This window comes from Manis pentadactyla, chromosome 2 (assembly GCF_030020395.1).
Source record: "Manis pentadactyla isolate mManPen7 chromosome 2, mManPen7.hap1, whole genome shotgun sequence".
In the NCBI taxonomy this organism is placed as follows: domain Eukaryota; kingdom Metazoa; phylum Chordata; class Mammalia; order Pholidota; family Manidae; genus Manis; species Manis pentadactyla.
Genome location: NC_080020.1, coordinates 97,292,469 through 97,317,654, shown reverse-complemented (window position 1 = coordinate 97,317,654; position 25,186 = coordinate 97,292,469). Strand labels below are relative to the sequence as shown.

General features: G+C 37.6%; 1 protein-coding gene across 2 annotated transcripts in view; it reads left to right on the top strand.

Annotated features, from left to right (window-relative positions):
* RAB3C (RAB3C, member RAS oncogene family) overlaps nucleotides 1-25,186 on the top strand; it is a 281,831-nt gene that overhangs the window by 111,126 nt on the left and 145,519 nt on the right. For both annotated transcript variants that reach the window (XM_036901602.2, XM_036901592.2), the window contains exon 3: nucleotides 14,918-15,036. In XM_036901602.2, the coding sequence (XP_036757497.2) occupies nucleotides 14,918-15,036 (119 nt within the window). The remainder of the gene's footprint in view (nucleotides 1-14,917; nucleotides 15,037-25,186) is intronic.

Below are 25,186 nucleotides of genomic sequence, written 5' to 3'. Positions count from 1 at the left end.
GATGTTTCCTTTCTCATTTCTGATTCTGTTGATGTGTGTTGATTGTCTTTTTCTCTTAATAAGTCTGGCTAGAGGCTTATATATTTTGTTTATTTTCTCAAAGAACCAGCTCTTGGTTTCATTGATTTTTTCTATTGTTTTATTCTTCTCAATTTTGTTTATTTCTTCTCTGATCTTTATTATGTCCCTCCTTCTGCTGACTTTAGGCCTCATTTGTTCTTCTTTTTCCAATTTTGATAACTGTGATGTTAGACTATTCGTTTGGGTTTGTTCTTCCTTCTTTAGATATGTATGGATTGCTATATACTTTCCTCTTAAGACTGCTTTTGCTGTGTCCCACAGAAGTTGGGGCTTTGTGTTATTGTTGTCATTTATTTCCATATATTGCTGGATCTCCATTTTAATTTGGTCATTGATCCATTGATTATTTAGAAGCATGCTGTTAAGCCTCCATGTGTTTGTGAGCCTTTTTGCTTTCTTGGTACAATTTATTTCTAGTTTTATACCTTTGTGGTCTGAAAAGTTGATTGGTAGGATTTCAGTCTTTTGGAATTTACTGAGGCTCTTTTTGTGGCCTAGTATGTGGTCTATTCTGGAGGATGTTCCATGTGCACTTGAGAAGAATGTGTATCCTGTTGCTTTTGGGTCTAGAGTTCTTTAGATGTCTATTAGGTCCATCTGTTCTAGTGTGTTGTTCAGTGTCTCTGTGTCGTTACTTATTTTCTGTCTGGTGGATCTGTTCTTTGGAGTGAGTGGTGTGTTGAAGTCTCCTAGAATGAATGCATTGCAGTCTATATCCCCCTTTAGTTCTGTTAGTATTTGTTTCACATATGCTGGTGCTCTTGTGTTGGGTGCATATATATTTATAATGGTTATATCCTCTTGTTGGACTGAGCCCTTTATCATTATGTAATGTCCTTCTTTATCTCTTGTTACTTTCTTTGTTTTGAAGTCTATTTTGTCTGATACTAATACAGCAACTCCTGCTTTTTTCTCCCTATTGTTTGCATGAAATATCTTTTTCCATCCTGCGACTTTTAGTCTGTGCATGTCTTTGAGTTTGAGGTGAGTCTCTTGTAAGCAGCATTTAGATGGGTCTTGTTTTTTTATCCATTCAGTGACTCTATGTCTTTTGATTGGTGCATTCATTCCATTTACATTTAGGGTGATTATCGATGGGTATGTACTTATTGCCATTGCAGGCTTTAGATTCGTGGTTACCAAAGGTTCCAGGTTACCTTCCTTACTATCCAAGAGTCTAACTTAACTCACTTAGTATGCTGTTAAAAACACAATCTAAAGGTTCTTTTCTATTTTTCCTCCTTTTTCTTCCTCCTTCATTCATTATATATTAGGTATCAGATTCTATACTTTTTCTCTATCCCTTGATTGGCTTTGGGGATAGTCAATTTAATATTGCATTTACCTCACAATCAGCTGCTCCACCCTCCCTACCATGATTTTACTACTTCTGGTGACAGCTATCAAACCCTAGGAACACATCCAGCTATAGCAGTCCCTCCAAAATAGACTGCAGAGATGGTTTGTGGGAGGTAAACTCTCTCAGCTTTTGCTTATCTGGAAATTGTTTAATCCCTCCTTCAAATTTAAATGATAATCTTGCCGGATAAAGTAATCTTGGTTCCAGGCCCTTCTGCTTCATGGCATTAAATACATCATGCCACTCCCTTCTGGCCTGTAGGGTTTCTGCTGAGAAGTCTATTGTTAGTCTGATGGGCTTTCCTTTGTATGTGATCTTATTTCTGCCTCTGGCTGCTTTTAACAGTCTGTCCTTATCCTTGATCTTTCCCATTTTAATTACTATGTGTCTTGGTGTTGTCTTCCTTGGGTCCCTTGTGTAGGGGGATCTGTGGATCTCCATGGCCTGAGAGACTATCTCCTTCCCCAGATTGGGGAAGTTTTCAGCAACTGCCTCCTCAAAGACACTTTCTATCCCTTTTTCTCTCTCTTCTTCTTCTGGTATCCCTATAATGTGAATATTGTTCTGCTTGGATTGGTCACACAGTTCTCCCAATATTCTTTCATTTTTAGAGATCCTTTTTTCTCTCTGTGCCTCAGCTTCTTTGTATTCCTCTTCTCTAGTTTCTATTTCATTTATTGTCTCCTCCACTGTATCCAACCTGTTTTTAATACCCTCCATCGTGTTCTTTAACGATTAGATTTCTGACCTGAATTCATTCCTGAGTTCTTGGATGTCTTTCCATACCTCCATTAGGATGTTGATTATTTTTATTTTGAACTCCCTTTCAGGAAGAGTCACGAGGTCCATATCATTTAAATCTTTCTCGGGAGTTGTATTAACAATTTTACTCTGGACAAGGTTCCTTTGGCATTTCATGTTTGTATATGGTGCCCTCTAGTGTCCAGAAGCTCTATTATGGAGCTGCTGAGCCCCTGAAGCAATGTCAGGGCTCGCAGGGGAACAGTACTGGGGGTAGGAAAGAGCTGTTTCCCACCTCCTGGCTCCTGTGCCTGTCTCCACTGCCTGAGCCAGTGGGCCGGGCACACAGGTATAAGTTTTTGTCCCAGAGCAGCCAGATATGGATCCCTGCTTTCCACAAGCAGCTGGAATCCAAGTCTCCCCAGGAACTCTACCTGTATTAACTTTCCAACCCGGTAGTCATGCGAGTCTCACGAAAGCACCGTGAAATGTAGGTTTGTGATCCCAGCGCAGATCTCTGGAGTTAGGTATTCAGCAGTCCCAAGCCTTCCACTCCCTCCCTGCTCTGTTTCTCTTCCTCCCGCTGGTGAGCTGGGGTTGGGGAGGGGCTCAGATCCCGTGGAGCCGCAGCTCTGGTACTTTACCCCGTTTCACTGAGGTCTGCTCTTTTCTCCAGGTTTGTGCAGTCCGACTTGTCCTCTTTCCTGTTGCTCTCTCAGGATTAGTTGCACCAATTAAATTTTCTAATTGTATCTAGTTTTAGGAGGAAGCCTCTTTCTCTCCTCTCATGCCGCCATCTTTTTTTTTGTCATATTTTTAAAAGAAATATTTACAAGAAAAGAGAATAATATTTCCAAGCATAAACAAAGATTTCTGATATTCCTCTTATTCAACAAATATTCTTCTTTAATTTTTCAAAAGGAATTAGAAATCTGGGCTTCTGTGTAAAAATCTCCAAATTCTTAAATATTGGCTTAAAAATTTTAAATACTATGTTAATCAAACAAAACACTTCAGTGAGTCAGATGTCAACATCATATCACAATGAGTGAGTGACACAATCATGCTTCAACATGGGTAATAAAAGAAAGCTGAGCAGAGAAATAAATAATTTGAGCAGCTAACCTTATGATTTAACAGGGCAGAGAGTGCACAAGACACAGAAACATTCCTATTCTAGAGGCAAACTCATGCCACCGCTTTTTGACACCCAGTTCTGTTTTCATTTAAAATCAGCAAATTTTGCAGTATATGACTCAGATGACCTTTAGAACTCTTTCAAACCTTTTTTCAACTCTTTAGAACTGACTGTAGTAATATGACAAGAATCTATAAACCATGTCAGAAACTATTAATTTGTGTTATAGATGCAGACCTGGTTTCAATTATGAATTAAATGTTCATTGATCTACCACAAGGTATAAACTGAGACATTCTGGGTGAACCAGGATGTGTGGTCACCCTATCTGGCATCTAACTGGACTTCCAAAACAAAGAAATAAAAAAAATAGGAGAGAAGTATTTTGAAGAGATAATGAGTGACTTCATTTTTTCTAGAATTGTAAAAGACAAGAGTCCTCAAAATTGGAAGCACAATAATCTTCAAGCAGCATAAATAAAAGGGTTTAAATGTAGCTCTATGATGGTGAAACTGAAGAACACTAAAGATGCGGAAATCTCTTAATAGCAGCTTCAGAGAAAAGAGTTTACCTAAAATGAAATAATAGTTTGAGTAGCAGCATATATTTTAATGTATCAACTGAATCCTATAAACAATGGAATAATGCTATAAAGAACAGATAAAATATAACTAGAATTTATACCCTACTGAACATTATTAATGAGTAAGAGTTAAATAAATGTATATTCAAACATAAAAGAGGGGACTACTTACTATCAAAAGATCTTCATCAATGGAATTTCTAAAAAATTCACTTCAGAAATATGGAAGGGTAGTTTGATATTAAAGAAGAAATTGTGAGCAGGGAAACTCACTTTATTTTATTAAATATAAACAAATAGTGTCTATAAAAGAATATCTAGGTTGGGGGTTAAAAGTCAAAAATAGTATTAAAAAACAGAACATTGGACAACATTATGTAAATGAGAAGGGATAACAGATTATTCTAACTATTTTAATGTGGGGAAATATTTAAACTTTTATTTTAAATATAAATTTTGAAGTTTTAATATTCACTTTATATATAATAAGTATAACTAATAAAAGGAAGAATGAAATTGGAAATATAAAAAGCATTCAGCCAATCAAAGAGAAAGCAGAAAAATGAATGGAAAGAATTATAGCACAATGAAGCCAAATATAAAACAAGATAAACATGTAAGCATATATAGTGTTAATCAGGGTAAATATGAATGGACCAGTTGTACCAGTAAAAAGATTTTGATGCACTAGATCAAAACTTCTATGAGAGAGGAAAATATATTTGAAGACATATTGTGAATTCAGACTGAATTAGACCCAGAAAATTTGGTTTCTCATTTACAAATGATGAAATCAAAACCCAGACAGGCCAGTGAGATATCCAAGTTCACACAGCTAAAAAGTGCCAGATTTTCAACCAGACCCAGATTTCCTGACTTCCAATATGACGCTCTGTTAAATTATATTTTCTTCTTTTCTTAAAGAAGAAATTTTAATTTATTTTTAATAAAATATATTTTATTAAAAATATATTTAATCTTTACAGACTGTCTTCTTTATGCAACTTTTTCCCTCTTGAAATTACTAGGCCTGCATCCTAGACTAATGACATTTTCTCTAGAGAGTAGAGAAAGCTGTGATTGTTAATAACAGTAAAAATAAGGCAGTAAAGAAAAATCCTAGGTGATTATTTTTTCTTTTACCTTGACCTAGACTTAAGAAAAAACAATTTCTTGAATAACCATATTTTTTTTGAAATATAATTGACATACAATATCCTGTTTGTTTCAGGTATACATCATAGTGATTTGATCTTTTTATACATTATGAAATCTAGTTACTATCTAGTTACTGTCTATCACTATACTGTTATCACAATATTATTGACTCTGTTCCCCATGCTGTACTTTTTAATCCTTGTGACTTATTTATTATATAACCGAAAGTCCATACTTCCTAATCCCTTTCACTATTTTGCCTGTCCCCCAACCATTCCCTCCTCTGGTGACCAGCAGTTTGTTTCCTGTATCTATGAATTTGTTTCTATTTTGTTTTCTTCATTTGTTATGTTTTTAGATTCCACATATAGGTGACATATAGTATTTGTTATTCTCTGTCTAACTTATTTTACTTAGCATAATACCCTCTAGGTCTGTCCATGTTATTGCAAATGGCAAGATTTCATTCTTTTTATGGCTGAATAATACTCCACTTTACACACACACACACACATACACACACACACACATAAAATCACATCTTTATCCATTCATCAATAATAAATGGAAACTTAGGTTGCTTCTTTATCTTGGCTATGTAAATAATGCTGCAATGAACATAGGGATGAATATATCTTTTCAGATTGGCATTTTTGTTTACTTTGGATAAATACCCAGAAGTCAAATTGCTGAATGGTATAGTATTTCTACTTTTAATTTTTTTGAGGAACCTTCATACTGTTTTCCATAGTGACTGCACCAATTTACATTCCAACCAATGGTGTACATGGGTTCCATTTTCTCCATGTCCTTGGCAACACTTGTTATTGTCTTGTTGATAATAGCTAATCTCACAGGTGTGAGGTGATATCTCAGTGTTATTTTGATTTTGCATTTCCCTAATAATTAGTGATGTTGATCATCTTTTCATATGCCTGTTGGCCATCCATAGGTCTTCTCTGTAAATATGTTTATTCAATCCTCTGCCCATTTTTTAAGAGGTTATTTGGATTAAAAAAATATATATGTTGTGTAAATTCTTTATACATTTGGATATTAACACTTTCTTGGGTGTATGACTTGCAAATATCTTCTCCCATTCAGTAGGTTGCCTTTTTGTTTTGTTGATGGTTTTCTTCTCCGTGCAAAAGCTTGAATAATCTCAACAGTACATTGGGACTAGACACAGCTACAATTGTTTGAGGATGAGTGGAATTTGAAATAGTGAAGCTGACAAATCAAAAGCACATAAATGGACAAATGTTAAACAGCCAAATGATAACAGTAAACGCAGAGCCAGAGTGAAAAAATATAACCGAAATTATTCAATATTCAGCCTAGAATTTGGAGGGAGGACTAGACTGTTAATTCACGTGAGGAAAGCTATGACTCCTGTCAATTTTCACTGCTCTGCTGTTGCCCAACCTCTTTATTTCTGTTTTTTCATCTATAAAAAGGTCTATTACCTCAGAATAGTTAAAGTAAGTGATTTATGTGAATGTGTTTTTGAAATGTATAAAATCCTGCTTAAGTCTACCTTCCTCATGTTGTTTTTGGTATATTTTATTGTTGATTAGTTTGGTGAAAGGTCTGAACCCATTGGTGTTAAATGGTTTACATTGGTATTATTAATATCTAAACCCTGCTTTTAGTCATACTCTGCTCAATATCCTATGCCCATCCCCAAACCACAGCTTGAACAGATCCCATTTCCAGTCACTTTCTCTTATTAAAAAAATTAAAAAGCTCAGGCAGAGCACAGGGTTTTTAGGGCAGTAAAGCTTCTCTGTATGGTACTGTAATGGTGGACACATGTCATATACATCCAGCCAAACCCACAGGATGTGTGACACCGAGAGTGAACCAAAGGTAAACTCTGGACTTTGAGCGATAATGACATGTCAATGTAGGTTCACCAGTGGTAACAGATGTACTCCTCCAGCAGGAGATGTTCATGATGGGGAGGCTACACATGTGTAGGCACAGAGGACTCATTGGTAAGTTTTCAATTTCCCCCTCAATTTTGCTATGAACCTAAAAACTACTCTAAAAAAAATTAGGTCTATTAAAAAACAAAAGCTCAGAGCCTAATTTAAAATGCCATTTCTTATCCAATTTAACACTTGATTTCTTCCCTTTTCATAAATGTGGTTGCATTTTTGAGGGCCTGTTAGTTTAATAGGAAGAGGGATCTGATCCACCCTTTCACCCCTTCTATCCCTCCTTTTCTAGTTCTTACTCTTCAGTGTCAGGCAAGGATGGCTGGGAGACAAAGAGAGGGCAGATGACTCTACTTTACTGGGTGTGACCTGCAGTTTTCTTCTGCTAAACCTGTCCTGCCACCTGCATATTCTGTGTGACTGTGATGGACCTATGAACACTGGTTCCCTTATGTAGAATATTCAGGGAGCCCGGCAGGGCTCTCCCTCTGCACAGTGCCAAGACAGGAAAGATTCACTCAGGTTGCCTTCCTTTTCACATTCCTTCAGCTCCCTCTTGCCCCTGCTAGTATACCTCACAGCCTCCCACACCTCATCAGGAGGCAGTCCTTGCAGCGGTGGCCGTTACTGACAAGATGTCTCAAGTGCAGCTACCTGCTGTGGTGTTTACTGATCCATGGAAATTCGTATGACCTAACCATGCTAATCAGTGGGAACTCAGACTTCTTGCAGCCCCCTCTCTGACCCTGCTACCTCTCTCCAGGTTGCAGATAACCCTGCACAAGTGCAGATCAGTAATTCCATTGCGTAAGCAGACATCCATCCACCAGCCCCTGGCATGTGGCTATGTGAGTGAAAGCTGCATCCCTCTGCAAGGGGCCTGGGCTCCCACACCGAGGGCAACAGTAAGAGTCCCACTCAAAAGCCTCTTCTGCTTTAAAATAGAGCATTTGATCTAATGCAAGTACTTTGAATTGTGTTCTGTGAAGAAATACAACCACCAGTTTTGACTAAAAGCTCTGAGCCTCCTGAATTTCAGTATTTGTACCCCATTTTGTGACAAAGTTGAGCATAATCAAAATCCCACTGGGAAGAAGTATTTAAAAAAGATTAATTAGAAAGAAAGCAAAAACAGCATTTTTCTCTGTCTTTGTGTTAACCATTCTTAGAAAACAAACCCTTAAATGAAATGAGTGAAGATGCCTTTACATAATTTTGATTGCAAGTTTTAATAGGGTCTTGAGGAGAGTTCATCTGAGCATTTAGATAGAGTTTACTGAAAAGTGCCTCCAACTTTCATGAGCAGAAACATACAATTGGTAGATATGTTAAGGTTTCACTGACAATGGAGTCAAAGGCCCTCTGTAAAAGAGCTACATATGACTGTTCCTCTCTCCTGGGAAAGATGAATTGCCATGGTAACACTGCCAAGAAATAATAGGTCAAGTTTTATCCTTCTGCTTCAGGCTTATTTTGTTAGGTTTTACTTAGAAGTGGATGTCACTATAAAATGAAGGTTTGGGTGTTTCAAAGCTAAACATCATGACAAGAAAATCTGATCAATGAAATCTGCTGGTGTGTAAAGACTGCATAAAAGACAAGAGGTAGGAAGAACATCTAAATTAACTGAAGAACTATTTAAAGGCTGGTTTATTAGTACTTTCTTCTAAAATATGGGCTTGATTTACAGAGGTTTGTGTAACAAAGTGTGTGTAAATGAATTCGAACTGTAAGATCAGTAGGGAAAAGTGGTTTGTACATTTTATTTAAAAGAAGATTAACTGCTATAAGGAAAAAAGTTCTTATTTCATTCTGAAAATAAACAAAACAAGAAAGCATAAAATAGTTAAGCTTCCCATTTTGCTTACTATTTTTATAAGACTATGTTTGCTGCTGCTATATGCCTGCCTATTTACAGAAATGAAAGAATGAATACACCTTGGCGGGAAGTAGCATCATATAAAAGAGTGATGTGTAATGATTAGCATTTTGTTGTTTCTGTTATTTTTCCAGGGCCTGTCTCAGCATACACATCATGACTTTAGATTCTTCTGTAACAACATCTGTCATTTGGGGATGAAATTTCAATGTGAAGCAATATATAATTTTTGTCATTTCAAGCAATGCTATTCTGTCCTTCTAATAACCATATATGCATGTATGCATGACTATATAAACACACACGTTATACATACATATATATATGTATATACATATATATAGTGGTCTACTCTTTTAAAACATTAATATATATCAGCTCACTTATTTTTGGACAAATTAGTGTTACATAAATGGAATAGAGTAATGCATTTGAGCATAAGATCCTCCATGTTTCCAACAGTAAGATTATTTAGGCTTCTCTATAAGACTACCTTTAATTTTCTGTTCCTCTCTTCTGTAAAGCAGACAGTGGGTATGTGGGTAGCTCTGAAATTGATACTGCTTTCGCCCTCATCATGAAGATTGCACACTGGGTCAGTGACTATAATGAAGTACCACAAATCGAGTGTCTTTAGAAAAACAATAGAATGTATTGTCTCACAGTTCTGGAGGCTTAAAGTTCTAAATTAAGGTCTTGACCCGGCCCTACTCTCTGTCAGGCTCTAGGGGAGAATGTGTTCCTTGGCATTCCTTGGCTTGAAGCATCACCCCGATCTCTGCCTTGACCTGCGTGTGGCCTTCTCTGTGTGTTGTATGCGTCCATTTCCTCTTCTCATAAGGACACTAGTTGGAGGATTAACTCAGATTGGCTTGCTTACATCTGCAGATCCAATTTCCAAATACGGTCACATTTATAGGTTCTAGGGCTTAGGACTTCATTATACAACTCAGAACAGTGGCTATGACATATCAGAGAACCTCACCGCTGAGCAGATGGTCTCATTTATGATCTTAAATTGCTATGCTGTCTGGTTCTTTAGGAATGATATTTTTGTGACTTTACCTAATGTTTTATAGACATGTAGGGAATATGATATTCTGATTAATGAAATATTTTTAATGTGTAGAATTTTAAAATATACAAAAATATGTTTACGATAAATAAAATAAATTTAATACATACATATCATAGTCCGTAACTGGTGATAGGCGCTCACTAAATTTATTGAATCAATCAATCTACTAGTCAGTATTAATAGTAAACCACACTGAGCAAAATTTAGTCTTCCTTTGATGATTAAAAATAATTCCTAAAGGCAAGAGGAAGCAAAGTACAAGTTAAAAGATTACCACTTGCTTGGATGCTAAATGACTTAGTGTTTATTCCATTTCACATCTTTGTGTCTATTTAGAAATTCACTTACGTGTGTCGTATGTCTTAGGTTGCAATGTACTCATCCTCCTTTTCTATTAACTTCCTCTTTGAGTTATTACATATAATTTTCTTTAGTTTAATTAAATAACTTCGTTGATCAGTTAACACCAATGTGTTTTGATTTGCTTTTTCCATCTATAAAAATTACTTACTTTATCATGTACCCGGATTGTCTGTCCTTCGATCTATTTTTCTCTGTCTAGACAATCAATAAATGCATTTTGATTGTGGCAGTGTTATTTGAGTTATGTTTCTTTACTAACGGTTACTTCTATTTTCCCTTTAATCCAATACAGAGAGAAATAGCCACCAGAACAAAAATAGAATTACAGTATAACACAGACCTTACAATGAAAGCTATTTCCTCAGACTTAAAACTGCATATTATCTCCGTGTGACCTCAGAAGGGTTTGAGGATACAGTACATAACAGTTAAAAAATAAGATGTTTCACTAGAGAAAGAAGTATTAAAGCAAAAACAAAGACAAGACAATAATTCAAACTGAAAATATTCTTAACTACTACTTATCAAGCAGCTGATGCCTTCCATTTTTTAGTTCTTTTCTGACAGATATCCAAGTGTTTGCTAATCAAACCTATCATTAAAGCCAAAAACTCCTACTAAAAACATGATTGAGAAATCAAAATATTTAAACCAACTAAAGGGAAGAAAATGAAAGCTAACTCTCACAGAAGAAAGTTTTCATTTTTAAATCATATGTCTATCCCTCATTTCTCTGCAAGAGATTTCCAGTTGTGTTTTTCAATCACCAGAAGCCTACATTTATAAAAAATCAGTAGGTATCCCCAGTTACTAGAATCAACCCATCAGAGGAAGAGCACAAAGCCAGGGCTTGGAGCCATCTTTCTTAGCAAATTGAGAAAGGTACCATTTTAGTCAGTTACCTTCTGAGACTGCTTGCATTTAATTACATTAGCGGCACTTGACATTATAAAATGTTCTTTTCTTTCAAATATAACCTTCTATCATCATTAGTAAATGTCAAATGTAATGAAGTGTTTTTCTGACTTATTTTTCTTCCTGATACCATGGGAGGGAAAATGCTAATGAGTTTGTAATCCTGAAATTATTTTCAGTACTCAGAACCAATGCAGAGCCAATCTGGTGTTCGTTTATTAGCTTGGTTTTAGTCTTTTTATTTTCTTTGTACTTGGAAAGGAAATTTCCTCATTATATTTCTTACTATACTTACCTATTTGGTCCAATTTCTTGTTCTCCCTGAGAACTTCTAGGTGACAACTATCTCCTATTAAGATTGTGTTGCTGGGTTCAAATCAGAATGGTGTGCAAGGTCCTGCCCCTTGCTGTGACTTAAGTGCTATCTGAAAGCTTCTATTTTTTTTTTTTTCTTGAAGGCAGATTTTGCCTCTACCTTCCCATTAAAAAAATTTTTATGCACGGTAGCTATCCAACTTGTGATTTCCTCAATATCTGTATATTTCCTATAGTATCTCAATCATAATAGAATGGGGCCTTGATTTCTGCTCTCTCAAGGATTAAATATACTCACAGACTGAAATTGGTATGTTTTATAATACAAGAACTAGTTTCTTTACTGTCAAAATAAAATTAACATCTTATGCAAAGGGAAACCATCACTGGAAGAGGTCAAGAAGAAAAGGATGTCAGTTTTCCAACGCAACAACAGTATTTAGTGTCTGTGTGGAAGACAAGCTTGACAGGAAGGGTCTGGGTCACCTTTCAGCAGCACCTCAGGTGTACTGGCTGCTTTCTCCTATTGGGAAATGAGGGAAATTAGTCTGCAGTGCAGAGAAAGCAGCAGGAATGGGGTCCTTAACCTGTAAGAAGGCTACTCAATCAATGCCAGAAAGATATTTTACCAAGAGAAAAAGAAAGCCATTTAAAGTTACTTTAATAGAATAAAATAATAAGCAAAAAACAAAAAATAAAGTAATTTTGCAGATAACGTACCCTGGAAAATAAAAACCAAAGACAAAAGTAGGTAAGTTTTAAATTAGAATGACTAGTTACAAGGGGTTCTGTTTCCCGGAGTACTAAAATATATTACACAATCTCTCATGAAACATTGCTTTTTAACATACTCTTTGAGAATCTCTAACTTCCTTTTTTATTTTACAGTTGGACATACTGTTAATTCAACTAAACCCAATGAATATGTAAGAAAATCCATATAAACTCAACACTGGCTTCCCTCTGCCTAATAAATTTGTATTTTTGTCCCAATTACATGCAGTTTATGATATATATGTTTATCTTTAACATCTACAATTTTGTATTTGTCAAACACTAAGCAAAGTATAATAAAATATTCAAATAATGGCCAGGTGACTTCTCTTTTATAGGTGTGAAACTATACAGCATTATCATGCTTGGAATTCAACTCATTTTACAAATTAATTAGCTCTTTTTGTGGCTATTTATAAAAAATTTAAAAATTAGAATGCCTAACATTTTTCTTAATTATTTCTAACACCAATTAATATGTTAAAGATATTAACCTTTGATATAGTTAATGTTTGGTAACCTCTCTGGTACAATGCAGATGTATTTCCCAGTTTATTATTTGATTATGTGTCACTTCAATTTTTATTTATAGAATTTTTTTCTATATTTGAGGAATTGTCAGAATTTCATGTGATGAAATTTATACTTTTCCTTTTTGTTTTCTACCTTTGTTGGTGTGTTCTGAAAGATTTTCCCCATTTGCTTTGCTTAATTTTTGCAATTTTAGATACCACAATCTGGTTTCATCTTGCCTTTGAAACCTTATTTCCCTAATATTACCTAAAATGAACACCTTCTGGTCAGGCCAGCCTTATCCCTGCTTCAAGAGTAGAAAACAGTTGTGGCTGTCTTCATGAAAAGTTATACTCTTAAGCAATTTTCAAATTTAATTTCACACCCGCACATTCTTCTGGAATCATTCACTGATTTTCTCAGCCTTCTTTGATCATCCCTCTCTGAATTTGTGGAGGCCAAATAATATACCACATAAATTAGGAGTAAATTGTAAGCAATCTTGAGTTTCTCACCATTAGTCCGCATTGGAGTGTAAGTGTCCCTGCAGGAGAATGCCTGTGAGTAAGAACACATCCAACGTGAGCGGTCCCAAGTGTGAGGCTCAGGAGCTGTTACTTTCATTTTGGTGATAAAGGGACCTATTATTGTGTTATCTGATGCCTTAGCTTTCCCTTCGACGTCTGCGAAGCCATAGGGGGAGCTGCGGTGCACTCTGGGTACAAAGGAGGCATCTGAGGGGAGGGGGAGGCAAGAGGACCCAGAACGAAGTCGGAAAGACAGTGACATTCACGTTCAAAGAACTAAGCACCTAGGGGACTAGGAGAGAGAGGTCAGCCCAGTCTCCAGGGAAAGTGGTAAAGGGGGAGACCAAGGAGCACTGGGCTGTGATACCCTAGATCCTGTGAAGATGAGAGTGCAAGAGTTGGGGTGGGTGGGTGAAATAGGTGACGAGGATGGAGAGGCACAAAAGCTCGATCGTAATATAAATTAGTCATGGGGATCAAAGTACAGCATAGTGAATATAGTCAGTAGTTCTGTAACATCTTTTTACGTTGACATATAGTGACTACACTAGTTGGGGTGAGCATTTAGTAATGTCTGTAACTGCTGAATCACCGTGTTGTATGCTTGAAACCAATACAATCTTGTATATCAGGTATACTTCAATAAAAAAATATTTAAAAAATAGTTGGTTGAATTGAAGAATAATTTCTTGAGCTACACTCTGCTGTGTACAAGAGCTTTACAGGTTATTTCAGTAGGGAAGTATCTGCCCTGATTCCCAGGTTTAACTGTTACATGCCATCTCTTTTGCAGGCCCTAAACTCCTGTGTTGTTAGCTGCTGTCTCCCATTTCGTGTTAGCCTTGCCTGGCCAAATATCAGGAACAAGAGCTAGTACTTATTTATTGACCACTTATTGTATGGCAGCCTCTGTGTGAAGCACTTTACATGCCTTATTTCATGTAATCCTAATAAGCATGCTAGACTTCCAGGGGTTCAGTTTACAGAGGTTCACTAGCTTGTCCACACTCCCCCAAGGAGAGCAGGAAATCCAGATCTGTCTGACTCAAACATCCACACAAAGCAGGTATAATTATTCTCATTCTACAGTGGAATAAACTGAGACCAAACTGCCTGCTTTTAAAAACAGAGACATTTTCATAAACTTCTTTTTTCCCCACAGTGGCTTGCACTTAGTAAATGGATAATAAATACATAAGGATGGAGCTAATATACTGTTCCAGGTTTAAACTATACAAAAAGCCACAGATTTTGATGTGTATACTTTTCCTTTTTATTTCATTTTCTATAGTTAGATGCTGCGTAATGGGAGTGAACATATTTAGAAATTACTTTAAGCTAGATTTTTACCAAAAAAAAAAAAAAAGAATTCTCATAATATTGAAGGGCTGCCTTATGAAAATCATTTGGAAAAACAACACTAAAAAAAGGTATAGCTATACATTGCAAGTACAATTTAATTCTCTATGATGACTGTTTGGGAATAATTAATCACTTCCCAAAAGATGCACTGTATTATTTTTTTGAGAGATTATTATTGTTGTTTTCTAGGACACAGCAGGCCAAGAAAGATACAGGACTATCACCACAGCCTATTATCGTGGGGCCATGGGCTTTATTTTAATGTATGACATCACAAATGAAGAATCTTTCAACGCAGTACAGGATTGGTAAGTAAGAGCAAATATTTCCATTACTAAATAATAATGTTTTTTTCATTCAGCTCTCTCTCCCTGCTCGAAGCAATGACCGCACTACATTTGTGATATGTGTGTTTATCATGTACTATGATTCCTCTTGTGCTTTTTGAAGCAAACAAGTGCTAGCTAAACTCAGAATCATTGTAAGAAATAATTTTGTCGATTTTTCTAAATTCTGTTTTTTGCTTTGCATTCAGTGCTTTGCATCCTGTCATGCTTAGTTCTGTGGAAACTAGTGTATTACTTTTCACTTAAAAATATATATAGAAATAATTAATGATTTGGAAGTTTACTGGTCTAAAATAGAAATATGGACACTGTGAACTATAGGCCAAATTTGGCTTATGAGCCAAAACTTGTGTTTTGTGAATAGTTTTATTAGAACACAGCCAGTCCTATTTACTTAGTGTCTATGACTTCTTGTACAATATGACAGCAGAGGCAAGTAGTTGCTATAGAGACCATTTAGCCCACCAAAACCTAAAACATTTTCTTATCTGGCCATTTGTAGTAAAAGTCTGCAGACCCTTATCTATATTTGTTGAATAGCATTCAGTTTTTCTTCAAATTAAAAAGTTTCAAAGGACTGGGATGAAGGAAAAGGTAAAACCCAAACATTTTCTAACTCGTGGCTGTGTCTAGCCATGTGAACACCCCTCTGGGGCAATGAGTGTGAGGTGCAGCGGGGAGCCGACAGCTGTGGCTGCAGCTTCCTTCAGCCTGTTCTGCCAGCACCTTGGGAGGAGACATTGAAGAGCTGATGGTCACGGTCATGAATTCAAGCAGCAGGGCTGAACAGGGCTGCTTTTCTTTCAAAGAGTCAGAGTCTAGCTAGAGCTTTGTCTTATAGGAGGAGGAAAATGGAGCTCCCACTGGTGGTACCAGAACAGAATAGACACCACATTTTATCTCCAAGTACGAAGTCACAGCTTGTTTTATGGAAGGAAACATTAACGATAAAAAGGCAAAATAAGCCACATTTATGTTTTTTCCTGTTTTACATGATAATGTTATCCAAAATTATTTTTTTACATGGGTATCAGTTCAGTGAAGGTCACATGCTATTAAAAACTTCAATTTGCTCTAGGTTATTTCTTTCACATTTTGTTGCTTATCTGAGAAAGCACCTACTCTTTCTTATTTACACATATAAACACATACTCGCACACACACAGTTATGATGCAAGAAATAACAACATTGATAATAGCAACCCCAAAGGAAATATATAGCTGTAAACTGAAAAAGAGAAGCTTAGGACCTATATAAAAAGGTAAATATCTTCCATTGAGGGACATAAAAAAAGGCCTAAGTACTCTTCTTTTTAGTAAGCTGAATAATGTAAAAAATGTCATTTCTTTTCAAATTAATTCACAAATTCAAAGCAATCCCAATTAAATACCAGCAGGTTGGGTACTAAATGGAATGGAGTAGAGAGCCCAAATATAGACACAAATTCATAGGGGGTATAGTTTATGATAAAAGTGGCATTTCAAATTAGTGACAAAAATGTTTGCTCCGTTAATAGTGTGGTGATAGCTAGTTAATTGCCACATACAGCCCTGGCAGACATACCGCTGTGCAAAATAGGCATTTTTGCTTTGACTATTTCGTCTCAGGAAATGTGGGACTTGGTGCTCCCAGACAGGAAGTATTCATAAATCGGGTTCCAGACTTCAGGGTTCCAAATGCTGTTTGCATGCATAGTTCTTGCCCTGGTGTTTCAGTGAAGGTTATATGACCACTGAGAAGACAGGGAAGGGTACACTGAGCTCATTAAAACCAGGTGGCAGCGCCACCAGGAGCCCCGCTCTCAGTTCCCCCCGACTCCAGCACCAGAAATGATGTGGAAGGTTCGGCTTCCTCATGCCGTCCTGCGCAGCTCCCCTCTGTATCCGCAGGCAGTCCGCCTCAGCGCCCCCAGGCCTCCTCACCTATCGGCAGCCTGCCGGCCCTATCTCAGCCCTCCTTTCCTCAGATTCTCTGTTACTCTGCTTATCCACTCTTCCCTTTTGAGAGGTGAATTTTCTGAATTTTGTCTCTTTCTACCTCCTAGATTTCATTCCCTCCCTCACCCAGCCAGGGGTAAGCATACCCCTAGGACTTTTTCCTCTTGCACTTATTCCCCATTTCCTGGGCTATCCTATCTCCTCATACACGTCATTTCTCACTTACACCAGATGGCTCCCAACCTTAAATTTCTGGCCTTGGTCTACTTTCTAAATTGCAGTATTGTATTTCCAGGTGCCCAGAATACTTCACCTGGACATCCTGCTGGTGCCTCAAAATCAGTGATCTTCACTTGGAGCTGCTCACCTTCCTGTCATCATTATTTCTGTTCATTGAGACCCCAGTGCTCTGTCACCCAAGGTCCACTCTGAATCTGACTCTAACGGCCAACCATCCCAATCTGGGGCCTGATCTTGCATATTATTTTTTCCGAATATCTTTTGATTCTGCTCCTGCCTTTCCATTCCTTTTGTGACATCATTGCCCAGTTTCTTCTTACCTGATGTGTCTGATATACCGATCTCTCTTCCTTTAGATTTTTTCATGTCCCAAGCCATCCTGTCCCTCTACTGCTGTAAGAGTATTTCCAAAGAACATGATCCCAAAGATTGTGGGGGACATCTGCCCAAAAACCATGACTCACCATCACCCTCTTAGTTAATCAAAACTTCCTCAACCTGACTTCAGGGAATGCCACATCATGGAGCCATTGTATTTTCACAGTCTCATTTCTCCAGTTCAGCAGTTGGCATTACAGAGCAGTGGTGGAGAAAGGGGGAGCTTGGTAACATTCAGTGAGGGCTTTCTAAAACAGGAAATAAGGTATTCTCCGAGAAACAAGCACAAAGGAACATAGTCTTTAAATTACTGGTCCCGAGTGCCGATGTTAACAGTGGAAAAAAATACAGAAAAATATAGGTAGCAAAAAGAAAAATTAATGGAAACTGATTTTTTACTAAAGTTTCAAATACTCCTCTTAACAAAACTGACATCAACTGCATAGAAAGAAAATGCTTGTTAGCCGTGATCTCAGTAAAATCCTTAAACTAACGATAGAAAGACTGAGATTAAGTGTTAAATTTCTTAAAATTTAATTACACAGAAATTCTGTTAAGAAGGCAGGCATAGAGATTTAAAAAGAATAGCAGCAATCTAACTAACATCATTTTGAGAAAATGGAGGCTATCCCTTTTTTGAAAACACATTAGACTGTGCTTTGAATTGCACTTTTACTTGAGGAATTAAAGTACATAAAAATATCCTCTTTAATTTGGCCAAATTCCCAAGTTCTGTAAAATTAATAGACAATGAGCTCACTGTGAGCTTTACAAGTTTATCTAGAGTCTACAAAATTTCAAAGAATTGGGAGTAGAGTCTCAGGGAAGCAAGAGTGAGGGGAAAAGGATGTGATAGGGAAGAACAGAGAACCAGGGGCTTGGGACGCAAAGTGGTCACCACTTGGTATCAAGTGTAACTGACCATTGATCTCATAGGAATTTAGGAGAGGCCTTTAGGGCAGGACAGACTATCTGGTAAAAGCGGGGAGATTTACCCTTCAGCTCTCTACCCTTCTATTGATCAGATGGTCACTTCTGGGGGCTTACCTCCTCCACATTTCTGAGTTACACATATGTGGGTGACTCATTTCCGTAGCTGCAGGGAAGCTTCAGGGTGGGGGGCGATAGCTGGGTGGCACTGGTCCAAGGGAGCTGCTTCAGGTTATGCCTGGGTCACTTTGATAAACAGGGGTGACAGCTGAGCAGTGTCCTTACAGAAGTGACTGGCAGGGAAAATAAAGCAAGTGACCAAGAGCTCTTCAGACAGGTGAGCCCAAGAGGATTTGAGGGAGCGCATTAAGTATGTGTGATAGAGAATGTCAAAGCTTATGGAAATTTCAAGCACAAAATGATTATTGCATTTAAAATTAAATTCAGTTCTGAGACTCCTGGAAACAACGGTGAAAATCAAGGCTAAAAAAAAAGGGTAAACACAATGTATTATATAGTTCTTATTATAGGAAAGGGTGGGGGGAAATACCATACCAATTCTCCTGGGCAAAGAAAGTTTTCTTTAAATTATGTTGGAAATACCTTTTATTTGTGGCACATTGTGTTTATGTCAACAATTGGGCTTTTACAACCAGGACTAAAAGGACCTTATGATGCTCGTTTTATTGTGCCTTCAAAATGTAGGAGCCAAACAGAGCCTGTTTGGCAAAGGCCCATATGAGAAGCGAAGCAAATATAATGTAAGCACATAGACTTCTTGTGGTGTCAAATGATCCAAGAACTGAGTGGTAACCACCCCATGGAATGCATGGATTCCATACTGCTCCAGTATATTCCTGAAGTATCATTTGCTATTTTATACCTAGATAGAAGGCAGTTTAAGGTTTGTTCTCTGAATGGGGGCCTCAGGGCCTCAGTTGCTTATTTTGCATACAGTATTTTAGAAACCAAATGCTGACCTTTTATTACTATGCTTGCTGAAGTCTTTCCAGTTTTTGAACTTATTCTACTCCTTGAACTTATGTAGTTCTCTGTTTTCCTGCTGGATTCCAAGTTTCTTGTAGACCAGGACTGTACTTATCTCCTTCACCTTTCCATTCCCTTACTCTCCCCAGGGTCTGGCACTGACTGGCTGATTAAGAAATATTTATTGAGTAACTGAGTGAAACCTGCATGGAAAATGCATATCTAGTGAGGTTTTCTGAACTGATTGGCATATTTTGTAAAAAAACACAGGGAAGTAAGGTGGCTGTTAAAAATCATATTGGAAGCTGCAACAAGGCTTACAAAGGTCTTCAGATTTGTCCATGTAGTGAAAATATGTGTAATCATGGTCAGGGACTAGACTAATTTGCTGTATATCCATTTACAGTTTGTTAAGGAGAAAACTGTGTGGAGTTTTAAAGTCAAGAGCAGCAATTTAGTGGCTCCATAATTTTGAGAAAACAGAGGTACCTTTGAATCCTCTGAAGGGCTTTGATTGAAGAAATAGGTTAAGTGAATGATTTATTAGAGAAACAGGTCCCAAATAGATGTAACTAGTTCTGGATACTCAAGATCACCACTGAAAACCTCACTGCCTTTGAAATGTGTCTCAGATGAGCTCCGCCCAGAGGGTCTCTGGTAGAGCATGACACGGGGAATATGGCATTAAAATCAGTTGCCCAAGCTCTTCCTGAATGTCTAGCACTGAGACTCAAATGTACACATGTAATTCAGCAAATTTTAACTTGACTTAAAATATTGCCCTTCCTAATTTTATATGCATTTCTGTTCTAAGCATGGCATGGCCACAGGCTGCTATATTTCCTGTAGGGGAATGTCATTTGCTTATTTCTCCCAATCTTATTTATTTACATTCAGCTTTTTATAACACAACAAAGAACTATAAATACAGGGAATTTTTCAAGGCAGGAAATCTGGTGAGCAGATTGGTATTTTAAAAAAATACCAGACTGAGGATAAAAGCTTGACACCATCTTCCCACCAGTTTTAAATAATTCATTTTTGTGACGTTCAGAGTACTATTGTAGATGTGCTAAAATGAGAATGAAACTTCACCTTCAAATACTCTCTTCCTTGGTAATTTTCTACCTTTTTTTTTTCCTCCAAAAATGTATAATGGTCTCAAATTAAGGTGACCTCATGTTAAATATAAAAGAATTTTAGCCTGATAATAACAATTAAGATATGATGAGCAACTGCCAAGCCTTTGTTCAGGGCTTCCTAACCTTATTCAAGGGCTCTGTCACAGCTCGAAGGGGGCCGTGGTGGGGTGAGAGCACAGATGTTGGACCCCCGGGTTTCACCATCATCCCACACTGGGCAACGTCTCCTCTCCCTTGAGCTTAATGACTGTGTTTCTTACTGCTGCTCTGACCCAGTCATAAAACATTTTTGTTGTATGGGTAACCCAACTTAAACTCAAGTTTATATTTAGAAGATACATGGCTCCTAATCTGCAGCTCCTTCCAAAAAAGCTAAAACAAAAACAAAGAAACACCTTGTTCCCTCCATTGTATTTTTTGTCTCCATCTTTCAAATTTATTAGGCCAAAAACATTGAAGTTAATCTTAAGTCCTCATTTTTTCAGACCCTGTAGCCAGTCCTTCAAAATACTTTTATTTCTTGCTTTAATTTTAAAATACAGTCTATTCTTATTCGAGGTCGTTATGCTCTATAAAGGCACATGAAATGTTGAATTACTGAATACTTAATCTTTGACCAATGGGGAAGGACACAGGTAGGTTCCTGGGAGCCTGTGGCCACCACGTTTTTGCCAGCTCATCATTGCATCCCTTGTTTTAGGTGTGTTTCTGCTTGAAGACACCTGATTTACTGTGTATTGTTGATTCATGAACTTCAGCCTCATGGCTGACAGCAGTATAGCTCGTGCCTCAGTGAAGATTCTCCAACACATGTATTGTCTCCATGAGGCACATGACAGTCTTCCTGTGCTAGCAGCATTTTGTCATTATGCTCAGAGGCCATTTTAAACTGCACAATCACCAACAAGAAACATAAAATGTGAAAAGTACGGCACTGTATTGTGAAAGAACACTTATTTACAGGATGAGAAGTGAAAGAAGAAGGCAGAGTATGGCCATGTTCAACCTCAGCTGGGAATATGTATGTCAGGCCACTCAGATATTTTACCACTTTGCTTGTATCTCCAACTGTCTGTCAAAGTGCCATAAGTATACATTTGGAGACTACAAATAAATTTTAGCAAGTAGAGAACTTCACAAAAAATGGAATCTGTGAATAACAAGGACCAATTTATATTTAGAATTCCACGTCTTTCCACCACTTCACTGTGTGCTAGTTTGCTAGTGGTGCTGTGACAAAGTGCCCCAGCCTGGGTGGCTAAATCACAGAAATTGTCCCACAATTCCATGGCCAGAAGTCTCAGGCAAAGCGTGGGCAGCGTCGGCTCTGGAGAGCTGTGAGAGAAAACCTGTTCTGTGCCTCTCTCCCTGTTTCTGGTAGCCTCAGGCATTCCTTGGCTTATAAATGGCATTCTCCTGGTGTTCTCACATTGTCCCCCTTTATGCCCAAATTTTCCCTTTTTGTAAGGACACAGTCATATTGGATCGGGGCCCAAACTAATGATCTTAACTTGATCATCTGCAAAACCCTCTTTCCAAATATGGTCACATTCATGGGTACTAAGGATTAGAATTCCAACATTTGGGGAGGATATGTTTCAACCCCTAACACACTGCTACCACCCTGACTTTGTCACCATCTTCTCCTGTCTGGATTATTGCAATAGCCTAAGTGGCCACCATGTTCTAATACTGCCCTAGCCCCAGAATCTTCCCAGCACAGTGATGGAGAGAACTTTTCAAACTGTAAATCAGATGATGTCACTCCCCTGCTCCAGACATTCACAGAATTCCACCTCTCCTGGATTAAAGCCAAAGCCTTTACAAGACCCTACAAAACTCTGCAAATTTCCCCACTGTCTCTCTGACTTCACTGTCTTCCGCTCTGCCTCTCTTGCAGCCTGGTCTAACTATACTGACTTCTTTGCCATTCTAGAACACACCAGACATGCTTCTGCCTTAGGGCATTTGCTCCTGCTGTCCCCACTCCTGGTGGTCTCTTTCCCAGATATCCTTACGGTGTCCCCTCACCTCCTCCCGGTTTTCACTGTGAGGTCACCTTCTCAGCAAGGCCTTTTTTTCTCCCACCTTATTTTATGTTGCAGCCCTCTTCAGTACTCCTTATCACCTTTCTCTATTTGATGGTTTTTTTTTTGCTAACATTTATCATCCTGTAATGTATTTTATAATTTACTTACTCATTATATCTGCCTCCCCAACAGGAATGCAAGCTTCATAAAACAGCAGTCTCTGTCCCTGTTATGCAGTATTATGTCTTATGTTCCTAGAATAGTCCCTGGCACATTCTAGGTATTCAATACACATTTTTTGAATGAGTGAATGTACGAATGACAGAAATAGAAGTATATAGGACTAGATCTTACTCATTTTGTGTCTTCATAGTCTAACACAGTCCGGGGCACATATCAGTTATGTGTCCAACAAAAAACTGAGGACCGAGGGCTGGAATGGCATCAGATCATTAGGACGAAAATACAGCAATACTCTCAATTCAAATCTTGTAAGGAGTTACTGCCTCTCTGACCAAGCTTTTGTCTATATAATAAGACCCGCCCCAGTGTTTCAATAAGATGGGAGGATATGTGGGTAGAACTGATAAAGAGAGATCAAAATATGTCCTATCTTACATATTGGGCAAAGTGACTTGAAGTTACATGGTTAGATCCTATAGTACATTCTGTCCCAAAAATGGTACTTTTTTTTTTTTTTGAGGAGAAGTATATTTGGGGAATGGGTAAGTCCAATAAATGCACAGTACATATTTCTGGACACCTAAAAGGAGGCAGAAATGTCATCTAACCCAGTGGGAAGTATTTGCTCATCTCTCATGGTATCATTTCAAAGTTTTTCTTACTGATTCTGTTTCCAGTGAACCACCTTTCTGCCTCTGCTTTTCTTGTTTCTTTTTTTTTTCCACTCACTCTTTCATTTGGTACACTTGGTTCTGGCTTCTCTCAATGAACTCCCAGACTGGAAACTGAAGTGCAGATGAGCTGCATGAAGAATGCAGGTGTGGCAAGAGTGTAAGACCTTGATAAGAGATGTCATAATTAAGCATTTCATTTTACCCAATATCTGCCCAGACCAAAAGGGCTTATATTCTGGTCACGGAGAATCTGTGTGTGTGTGTGTGTGTGTCTGTGTGTGTATGACCCAGGAAATAACAAAAGCCTTAAAGACTGAAGCGTGAAGCACATATTAGCAGTTAATGTGCTAATTATGTACAAAGAGAGAGGGGAATAGAGATGCCTGTCCTGTATGACTTTGTGTTTTGATACATAACTAACCTCAGTTTACTTGGAGGTGATAATAACTATTCCATAAATATAGACACTACAGTACAGGGTAGAGCTAAATTCTAGTTGCAGTAGCCTTACCTGGGTCAAGATATATAGGGGATATAATGACTAAATAAAAGACTTAAACTCTTAGATAAAAGGTAATATATCAATATGATTGCTATTTGTTCTGAAAATATACTCCTTGGCAGCTCTTTATGTGCAGTTTTCTGTCACAATATTTATTGCAAATACTGGTATTTTAATCACAGGATTTCCTTGGTTTCCATCTATTTTAATATACCTTCTTTTCTCTGAAATTAGTTGCCAGTCTTTGGGGAGTAGATTTGTTTTGAAGGACAATAATTATACCTGTCACAAAAGTCCCTAGGGAAGCAGATTTGAGAAAAGCCCATTTTCCAGTCATCGATGTTCAGCTTGGTTGCTGGGTGCTATTGTTAATGACTGTTGTTTAAAGTAAATCCTTGGGATTGTTGATGATTCTATTCTGAAAACAGTTTTAGGCTTTAAAAATGAACAGTTACACTTTAAAAATGAACAGTTGAAAAAAGAATAGCTTCCTTGAGCCTTACCAGTATTTTCAGGTTCATCTTGAATACGATCTCCATCAAGTCTACTTTCTAACCTCAGTGACTATGTTTAGTACTTCATGATACATACTATTTGTCCTCATTTCTTAATTGCCCAATCAGCAAAATAAATACACGCCCAGCCATGGCATTGTGAAATGAGTAGAAAGGCCAACTCTTCTGAGTCTAAATTGATAGAACTCCCATCTAAGGTCCACCTGTTTCTAAATCTAGGACATCATTTGCCTGATGTAGGGTTCCTTACTCTAACTGGAGGATTCAGAACCCACATTTGGCCACTTTTACCATTGGGGTGGGCTTGGCCATTTATCTTCACAGTTCAGTTTATTAATATAATGATCCTAACTATTAGTTTTAAACCAACCCCCCTATATACCCACTCCTTAATAACAAAATGCAAAGAAAGAGAGAGGGAGGGATGGGGGGAGAGAAGGAGGAAGGAAGAAAGGGAGGAAGAGACAATAAAGGAAACTACTCAAAAAATTACAAAAATAGCACATCAGTCATGGGAGGATTATATTTCATCAGCAGAGAAGATAAGTTGTGATGTTTGATGTCTGATTCCATTAAATTTAGGCAGAGCTCA